Raw genomic sequence first — 10607 nt, forward strand, 5'->3', positions numbered from 1 at the left:
CTACTTCTGATAGAAAATAGAGTACCCGATAGTTTGGCCTGTCTCTGGTAATTATTAGGCCTTGTACCATTTAGTCTGACTCTTGGGAAAGGATAGGCTGGTATGGGTGGAATCCTGTGTATGTGAGAAGATCCAGCCTAGTGACTAGTCAGTAAAAGCCTGTTTTTGCTTGAAAACATTAGGGAAAATTCAAACTACTCTCTGAAGTTTATAGCTAGTTTATATTTATTTTCCTCTGCCACATTTCTTCTTCATCTACCTGGTGCTTTGAAACCAACTTGTAAATGAATCAATATTTTGTATTGTTAATATACAATTCCTGCCACAGTGTTCTCCGTATTCTATTTGCTCACCACAAACCTTACCTCATGGCAGTGAACCCATTCCTATACAACACGCTACCTTTAAAACACTTGGTAACTGAGCGGAAGGTTTATAGTTTAAAACAAACCTTGTTCCCCAAAAATCATAGGAGGCTATGTGGGTCCCCTCAGCTGATAGAAACAGCCTGTCACACCTTTTTCTTGTTCTGTGTCTGGACATCTTCAGGACTGGTTTGCCCCAGAGTAAACTTTATTTTAAAATATTATTTAAACTATTATTTCTAGTTATTATGGTGGAGTTTTTTTGGTTTTTTTGGACTGGCAGTTGTAGTGCATGTGTTTACTTTCTGTTTCTTTTCAAAAATTGTTTTGTGCTTTTTCTTAAAATAGTTTTAAAATGGTTGAAAAGGCTTCTGCTGTTCTGTTTAGGACCTTAGTAGTAATAGATTCTTATATACAGTTGCTCTTATGCAGAAATATTTTGATTCAGAAGCTTCTGGGAAACATGGACCAACTTCCTGGAAAATCAGCCTTTTAAACTTGCTTGACTGCTAGCAAGGGACATGTTGCAATTCACAAGTAAATCCTGGTTCATAAATAATCAAGGGAAAAGAGTGAACCTTCTGTTGCTATGGGCAAAAATCTATACCTCTTCATGTATATAGCAACATCTCTGTCAGATAACACTAAAAATGAACACACACTCCATTTGCACACACATCTCTTTTGTGAATCTCCAACCACTAGCAGCAGTATTACGAAGTCATATTCTGTCCTACAGGAGACAGGGATGATTGAAGTCCTGATCTTTATGTCAAAATTGAAAGCTGCCCAACTAGATGAGACACTGTGAGAGCAATCCTAAGGAGCTCTGTTGAGAAGTCCTGTTTTTCCCAGTGGTGCTTACTCCCATGCTCTTAGGACAGCAGCCTGGGAAATCTATGAATGGATATCATGTGTAGTTGTCAGTGTTTGTTTTGGGGTTTTTTTTGGGGGGGGGCAAAAAGCAAATGGGATAGGTGCAGGACTTTTTTGTTGTTGTTGTTAAAAGAGGTGCTGGAACTCTCAAGAGGAAAATGAAATTTTCAATCTGTATTCTGAAAACTCATGAACTTTTAAACATTTTTAAAAGAGTTTTGTCGAAGAGGTTCCAGAACTCTGTTCCGCCACGTTCTGCCAGAAAAAAAGCCCTGGATAGGTGAGGATTGGAGCCACAGTATGATGGGAGAAGGGATGGCTGGTGCAAGAGAAAGTGGGATTCCCCCCCTCCATGATATCAAATTACTTTACTTTCATTTCTTTTGCATTTGTTCATGTTTCACTACGGCCAGTCAGATAATATCAAGTAGTTATGTAGTACATAAATTAGTATAAATTACAATACACAGTCAAGTTCCAGCAGTTGGGCATAGTGTAGTACTATAAGAAGGTTTCCTTTGAGGAATGTTACTGTGGTCTCAAATGATCTCTTTTTATGATTTAATTGTGATGGTCTCCAAAAGGAACATGAGTGAAAGAAAAGAGTACAGAAGGTGATATGGCAATAGGGTCTTTTCCAGTGTCACTTTAAAAAACTAGTAAACAGAATAAAAGGGTTTATTACAATCTGTTTGCTTAGAATTTATTACAATAGTCAGAGCTCCCAAATGATAATAGGATTTCCTTATTAGTGTGAGCCCAAGACTGGTGATTCCTGGTGTGGCACCTACCAATGTGCTTCTTGGTGCTTACTTGCTTCCTGAGTCCTGGGGGTAAAATCCAGAGGGTTTTAATAGCATAGAAAAAAAAAACAGGGAGCTTTGGATTGTTCTCTGCCATCTGACAGACTAGCAAAGTGCTGACCTTATTGCAGGCAGGTGAATCACAGATGCTTGCCCTCAGCTTGGCCATAGACATAGATTTCCCTGTGGCTGCACAACAGGCAAATCATCACTTTTGGAAGCTGTAATCAAACAGTCTCTCTCTTCTAAAGAGGTGCTTCAGAACAGTCACAGAGGCATTATCTTTGTGTCTGCAAGAAGCCCCCATTCAGAAGCAGTCGCCTTTGTCCTAGAAGGATGCTTGGCTTGGAACCTCCCAGTATTTTGAGACAGCCCTTTTCCTCTGACAGCTATTTTGAAATTGGTCCTGCCCTTGTGGCACCCGTTTTATGGTGGTGTCCAATACTCTTTCTCAAAATCTCAAAAGTGCCCACAGGCTCACCAGGTTTGGGGACCTTTTGCCCAGACTGGTAGTGCCATTGGTTACCATGTCTTTTACAGGAAGGTTTGTATTATTCAATAGAAGGTAGCTTACCATCCCAAATCTGCCGGAGGAGAAATGGACTACTATTACTGATGGCCAGGTAAAAGACTCATTCATAAATAATATGAGCAACAGGGGCTTTACACTTTTGTAAGTGCAAGATTGTACCTTATGAACAACCTATTGTTGACATAGGACTGATGCATGACTACATTTTATAAAAGCAATAAATTGAGCTGCTGTTGATGTCGGATCAAACTTTAAGAAAGGCAGCTGAACTTTTGCTGTATAACATTATGGGGGCATATCAGGGTGTCCTCTTCTCAGGTGCAGTATAGCCATCTTTCGACCTACTAAACTGGGGTTTAAACAGAAGTCCCTATACAAGGATCATTCTAGAATTCAGGAAGAGGAATAAATGAGTCCATATCAGTCTGTCCTTCTACTAGTAGACATATTCTAAGGTACATTTTGAGAAAGCACTGGGCGCTTAAATTAGTCATGATTAATAAATTACACAGGATTAAGTCCCATTCTATAGATAAAACTAACCTTTTCTGGATTTGTGCCCTTAATTTCTAATTACAGATTAATTTTTGGAATGTTTATGCATTTTTAAAATTGGGGGGTTGAATGCTATGACTCCAAGTCTTCATCCAACAGAGAAAGCTTTCCTTCAACAATGAAAGAGAGGAACACTAAAAACATAAAAAGACATTTTTCATTGGAAGAAGTGCTTCTCCTTTGAAAGAACACTTAGCATAACAGAGTCATAGGATCCAGCCTGGTGGAAGGGAGTCATAGGTTTCAACCCTGTGAGTCATGTTCTCTGCTGCAATACAGCACAAATATCTGTAATAACAATGGAAGTAAATACTATAAAATATAAATCCATTAAAGAAAAACACTAAGCAGGAATCAGTTTAAAAGGATCCCTCAGTTTATAACAGGCTCTTTATAAACCAAGTATGTCTTATGGACACTAAAGGATGAGAACAACCCCTCTAGTTGGGGGTACGTACTCAGCATTTTCATTGTATTTACTCACGTTCCTAACACGACTCCACTTTCCCCATATTATCAGTAGAGAAGGAGTTTTGGACAAGCATAACAGTGGACTTCCACCAGCTTAATAACTCTTTGATGTTAGATCAAAATTTCTGCACAGTGGTTACTGTCATTCTACCTGTGGAAATTATTCAAGATGTTTTTCAGAATTTGCATGTATATTTTAGTGGTTAAATGGTAAATCTTGCTAATTTGCCACAAGTGTCCTCCTCAAGGCACTGCTGATATTTGATACTGACTCAGAGCCTGCCTGGAATGTTGCTTAAAATGTTTAGAGAACTCAATTCTGTGGACTAAACTTTGTGTGTGTGTGTGTGTGTGTGCGTGCATGTGCAAAAGGGAAACATGATAGGGACATCAGGTCCTTGTGTCCCTCTTAGAGCAATTGATAATAGCCTAGACATTTTGGGTCACATTTTCTCTCTTTTGTTCTGTGTTCCAGACAGTGAAATTATTCCTCCTGATTGCCTCCGTCCAAGATCCTTCACGGCTATCCGCCGTCCCTCGCTGCGCAGAGAGACTGAGGACACCCGACTGTCTGTGAGCCTTTGTGACCTCAACCTCCAGGAGGAAAACTTCCATGTCATGGCTGCCATGTGTCCTATCCCTCAGAACTCCCTCAACTCCCAACATTCCCATCTTCTCCCATCCCAGCTTGAAAGTGATCTCCGTTTCCACCAGCTCAGGGGAGCTCATATCAAAATTTTGGATGACCAGACTGTGGCTCGTCTAGAACATGCTCGGGAAGAGAGAACTTTGGTTTTTACCAGCAGGCCCCTTAGAATCAATGAAACTATATTTGTCAAAATTAACAAATCCAACACCTCGCGCACTGGAACACTCTCTTACGGGGTCACCACCTGTGATCCTAGCACCCTGAGGCCCAGTGACCTTCCTTATAATCCAGAGTCTTTAGTAGATAGGAAAGAGTTCTGGGCAGTTTGTAGAGTGTTGGTGCCTCTCCAGAGTGGAGACATTTTGGGTTTCATGGTGAATTCAGAAGGTGAACTGCATTTGAGCCACAATGGAGCGAGTGCTGGCATGCAGGTCTGCGTGGACTGTTCCCAGCCACTGTGGATGTTCTTTGGTTTACATGGAGCAGTGATGCAAATCCGTATCCTGGGTATGTTTTGTGTTTGAAGTACATTTTGCAGTTTGGAGATCACACAGAGAAAATTGCCTGGAGAGGCAGCATAGAAATATTCTAAATTTTTAAATGTTGGAGTGGGTAGGTACTGACAGCACTTGAAAATAATGTTGAGGGAGCAAAGGCAGGGCAAAGTAGATCCTGAGGTAGCATGTTTGGGAGTTTGGAGGCAGGCGATTCGGAAAGAATGTATGTTTGGTCAGCAAGCCACAGTTCCAACCATCAGGATCACCAGTGGAACACTACCAACTACAAAAGAGACAAGTAATTTTTTTGGTGCACTTTCTGTTCTTATGGGGTGGAAGGAATGGAAAGGAAATAATGCAGGGGACTACTTGCTTTATTTAGGCAACATGCACACATTCCTCATCCAAAATAAAGAAATTGGTTTTATAGGACTGGAATCTTACCTTCAGCATTGAATTACAGTGTCCTATCCTACCAGCACAAGACTGGTAAGCATGATTCCATTGGGAGTAAGCAATCTAGCTTTGTCTCATGTTGCTTTGAAGAACAGACACCTTAAAAGAACCCAGTTGTGCAATTTAATATTTAACTGAGATATTTATAGTCTGTTACATTTTTATCCTGCTCAGAGTGGCCTACATGTTTTTCTCATCCTCCATTTTGTTTTTGCAACAATGCTTTGAGGTATGTTAGACTGAGAGAGAGAGAGTTACTGGCCCTATGCCATCCAGTTAGCTTAATGGCAGAGAGAGGACTTGAACCCTTGTTTCATTGATCCTAGTCCAATATGCTAACTGCTACACCAGACTAAGACACACTATTATAAATGCCACTAAAGGGGTATGACGTGTAAAATCAAGTTGCTTACCCTGAAGAATTTCATTGTTTTATAGGTTCTCCGACATAGTAATTTTATTGCAAGAAAGAGCAGAACGATAGAGCTATCCTGATTTCAGGAACTAAGAACAGCCTATTCAAATAATGTGTAGCTATGTATTGTTCTAGCCACTGTTCCTCCATAAGAATCCGTAAGGGTTCACTGTAGCAGTTTGTCTCTTGCAATGGGTGTCCCCCCATTAATTTGTAGAATTCACTGCTCCTTTAGTTGTTGAAATCAGTAAAATCCAATAGTCAAATCAATTCATTATATCAGTAGTTACTAGCTAAGTGGGTCACCCCCAAACAGCAACGTCCCCACCATGATGACATTGCATGAATGTGATATTATCAGATTGGGGATGTCATGTGGCACATAAGATAGGCATGGAATACACTCCCCCCTAGATACTGCTGGGAGATCTCCATAATAGTGGCTCATCTCCGTAATAGTGGCTTCCTACCAACCATGGCACAGCTATGCTTATCACATTGTCCTTTTTAAAAATCCAACCGTCTTCCAGCTTGCAACAATTTTGCTATCTTGGGGAAATACTATTAAAATCAGTTCTTTAAAATGAAGCCCCTGCAGGACAAGCTTGGAATGGCAAACACAACCCACGACTGCACAAAAATATGCCAAGTGGGTCTTTTTCTTTTACTACCAATTGCTCTGGGCACCCCTGAGTTTTATGAGCCATGCCTTTAATTCTGTTTTATGGAAAACAAACTCAATAAAAAGACAGAAATTTATCAGGCCAAATTTATCAGGCCAGTGTTCTAAGGCACTTCACTGTCTAAAGTGTTCAGCAAACCTCCAGGCAGATGACACTTTAGTACTTGAGCAGAAATCTGTTTGGAAGCAGCTTCTTTGGGGTTTCTGGTATCTGTCTAAATACATTTTTAGATGCTTTCAGCACATCCTGGGAAAGCATTTGCTGTGTTAAATATTGTGTGAGACCTTCCATCAGGCTTAGATTGGTTTTTTCAAATTTATTTTGCCCTGCACATTAGGCATACATTAGTAATGTTAATTTGTAAGCAATGTCCAAAGGGACTTAATCTTTGGTTGCTAATGGGCTGTGCTCTGACGTTGCATAGTGCCATAAGCAGATCTTCTATTTTAGCATCATTTACACTGAAATGAGTGTAATTTATCTAGTGCCTGGGATGAGAACCATGCTTTGAACAGGCTTCAGGGATACCCTGTTCAGTGTTAGCCTTTCTTCCTAAAGGTGTTTTCACAACTCACACTAGGAATGCCTTTTAGTCTTCTTGGGATGTCACTTATGAGTATTGTTAATCCATGATAGCAAGTAGAAGCAAGCTGTTTTTTAATAGAGTTCACTAGATATTGCAGGTCCCCCCCCCCCCCCGGAATAAAGTTTATTCATTTTTCATCTACAACAAGATTATACAGGATAGGCGTGTACTTATAATTGAATCTATATAGTCTAATCTACATTACATTTCTTACATTTCATACAATATGTCAGTAATACACTTTGTGAATGTTACCAAAGGTAAAGAGTGTTTATTACAGCCGGTACTGTTTCCTTAATAGATTGATGTGCTAATATGGGAGACCATATAGATGTAATATCGTTGTGTTCACCTTTAGATTTATTTTGTATCAGAATGTCTGAGATTTTTTCCATTATGTATAGGTTCCATAGTTTTTTATACCAGAGGTTTACGTTTAGTTTACTTTTGGATTTCCATTGCTATTGTAGTTTTGGCTGCAAATAGTAATAAGGTGATTCTTTTCCTTTGTGTAATAGAGCGTTCTCCGCTCTGAGATTTAGAAGTAATGCTTCCGGAGCTTTGTCTATTTTGTGTTCAGTTATGTTCCTTATTTCCTCTAATACTTTGTCCCCAAAAAATGCTACTACAGGGCATTCATACCAGCAGTGTATGTAATTGCCTATTTCTTTGCATCCCCTCCAGCAAAGGGGGTCTGAATTACTTGAGATGTGTGATATTTGTTGTGGAGTTTTGTACCACTTGGACATTATTCTGAAAGTTTGCCATTTTTGTGTGATGATGGGGGTTTATTTTCATAGGTTCTCTAGATGTCTAACCATTTATCTTGGGTGATGTTAGATACGATACTCGAGGCAGCAGGTGAACAGTGATAACAACTTTATTGAACACGAAGTCAGAAGAACCAGAACGAGACAAACTATGGAGCAACAGACTCCTTTTTAAACAGTCCGGGCTTGGCAAGCCACGCCCACATTGTCAGATAAGGTCCAATCAAATACAGTACATAAAGACCAATCACTTTGCTTTCCTCCAGAACTTCCTTTGTTCTGATAGGTCGGTTTACAATACCTTGGTCAGGCTTAAGCTCAATACATTCATTACATTCCATTTCATACACAACAGGTGAGATTAGTTTTACAAATTTCCCCCCAGTATTTTTGATATGGTAGTGTGTTTTCTTGAAATGATGTTAAAATGGCATAAATTTTGGATATTAGCCCTTTTTTGCTTTCATCTGCATTTTTTATCAGGGCTTCAAAGGGGGTTGTGGTTTTTTGTAAAATTTCTCTAAGTTTTATTTTTGAGCATAGATGATTAAATTGGAGGTATTGATACCATGGTATACTTAGATCAAATTTGAGTACCATTGTATTTTTGTTCATAATATCTTTATTTAATGTCAAGTCTTCTAATTTTGTAATACCCACTTCTTTCCATTTTATGTACTCTTGGGTACATTGTCCTGGCGGGTACCAGGATTGACCGTAAAATGAGGAGAACATTGAAATGAATGGTGTGAGTTTTTCCCTGAACTTGTCCCAGATTGTTAGTGTTGGGTTTAGAAATTTGTTTCTCTAAGAGTGTATGGTTTTGCATTTTCTGATATTATGTTTATCCAGTCTGGAAGATTATCTGTTTTAAGCATGGTTATTACTTTGGCAAGATGGATGGTGTAGTAGTAGTTATGTAGATTGCAGGTTTTTCTAATGAAATGTTGCTGTTCTTAGCTGATCTTTTCTTTTCCCCCTGAAGTCCTGATTTATATTGATGTCTAGATGCTCTCTTCCCCCTAGCTTATTACTTATTGTTCTGAAACAATAGGCTCAATCAGCTACATATATGGATGACTACTTCCATGCATGTATCTCCCATGCTATATGAGGGAAAAACCTGTATTCCAGTTGTCATTCAACCCAATATAGGGAAGGGAGAGCATGGTTGCAGTTTGAACATATGAAGCTGCCTTATACTGAATCAGATCGTTGGTCTATTAAGCTCAGTATTTTTTACTCTGAGTGGCAGCAGCAGTTCTGTAGAGGTCTTTCATATCACCTACTTTCTGATATTGGGAATTGAGCCTTGGACCTTCTGAGTCATGGCCTGTTCTGGAAGCCCAGGAGCCTGCTGCATGTGGTTAAAATCCCTTCATCCAGCCCAATCCTACACCTCAGAATCCATATATGAGCAGTCTTGTGGAGCCCCCTGCACCATCCCCTCAGTTGGGGTGGCGGAAGGAAGTACAGAAGCCTCCAGTTCCTTATCCATTTGGCGGAGAGATGTGAGATGATGGGCACAACTACTGAAATGGGATGATTTATATTTGTTTTTATCAATGTGAAGGTACCGCGAAATAATGCCACTCAAGTTGCATATAACCTTTATATTATGAGAGGACAGAAATTCATAGTTTTCATTGTGAGACTATTAAAACAGCTTTGGATGAAATGAGATGTTGGTAGTAAGTGATATATTAGCTCCCTTATCTTATCAGGCCTTTGCATGCCTGTGTTGAATAATCTGGATACAGGACAATTTACCATTCTCTCTAAATTATGATGTGCTTGTCAGGACAAATAAACCTTACCCTTCCCTTGCGTGAATGCTGGAATGAGTTGGGTTTTTTCTGGCTACTTAGAAGAGTGACAGAATAGACTAAACTTTCTGATAACACCCAGGTTTGTTCTTCCAGCAAAATATGGAGTAGGTTTCAAAAGTGTGCAGCACATGTCAGGAAAGATTTTAATGCCATTAGATTTCCCCTCTTGTATTTTACATTAATTTTGGTCTCTCTAGAACTGTGTGGACTGCAGAACAGCTTTCTTCTTGTCTGTATCTGGCACATCTAGATTACAGCCAGAAAAGCTATCAATTAAGACTTTGGCTGCCTCAAGGAGAGCAGAATGGAATAGATTTTACTCTGTTTGGGAATAAAAAAGGGTGATGGGTGGTTAGTCTTAACTTTTTTCTATTACTCAAAAATGTTACTAGAGTAAATTCGTTTGGCTTTATTTTGAAACAAGCAGATGCCAAACACATTCTACTCTTCAGTTTTCAGAACACTTTCTAAGAGCCTCCCCTCTTCTCACAACAGTTATGCTACCATGTTGCACCTGGCAAATATTTACAGAATTCAGTAGCTAAATAAACTATTCCATGTTGCTTATTTACCCTTAGGTTCATGGAGAAACTGGATGAGCTTGTCAAAATGTCCCAGTTGATTCCTAATCCTTTTGTGCTTAGAATCACAGAGTTGGAAGGGACCTCCAGGGTCATCTCCAGGGACATCTAGTCCAACTCCAGGGTCATCTAGTGCTTGGGTGATCAACTTTGTTAATTTTGGGGGATTATCTAGGAGCTGATATGTGGGTACAAAGGGCCAAAGCAGCAAACCTCATTATTCTATTGTTTCAGACCAACATGAATACCCACCTGATTCTATGAGTAATATTTGTAAATCTTAAATGCCTATCCCTTTATAAAGAGCACAGCTGCTCTGTCTGATCAGCCAAATGGATGACATTTTTCTAGTGGGAAGGGAGCTGTTGCTTAGGGTTGCCAAGTCCATCTTCCACCCCCAGTGGGGGACTTTGGGGGCGTTCGTGGAGGGGACGGGGCATCCCGATGTGATGACGTCACATTGGGGACGTCCGCCCCCCCCACCCGCCCGTGCGCCGGATCTCCAGAAACGGTAGTTCCCTGCACTTAAAGGAGCCGGC

The 10607-nt window shown here is 39.9% G+C and overlaps 1 protein-coding gene across 1 annotated transcript in view; it reads left to right on the forward strand.

The window, feature by feature from the left end:
- NEURL1 (neuralized E3 ubiquitin protein ligase 1) overlaps positions 1-10607 on the forward strand; it is a 123087-nt gene that overhangs the window by 100682 nt on the left and 11798 nt on the right. Inside the window, exon 4 of the mRNA XM_015420109.1 lies at positions 4078-4758. Coding sequence (XP_015275595.1) covers positions 4078-4758 — 681 coding nt within the window. The remainder of the gene's footprint in view (positions 1-4077; positions 4759-10607) is intronic.

The sequence above is a fragment of the Gekko japonicus genome, unplaced genomic scaffold (assembly GCF_001447785.1).
Source record: "Gekko japonicus isolate JY-2015 unplaced genomic scaffold, Gekko_japonicus_V1.1 scaffold29, whole genome shotgun sequence".
NCBI classification, from domain to species: Eukaryota; Metazoa; Chordata; class Lepidosauria; order Squamata; family Gekkonidae; genus Gekko; species Gekko japonicus.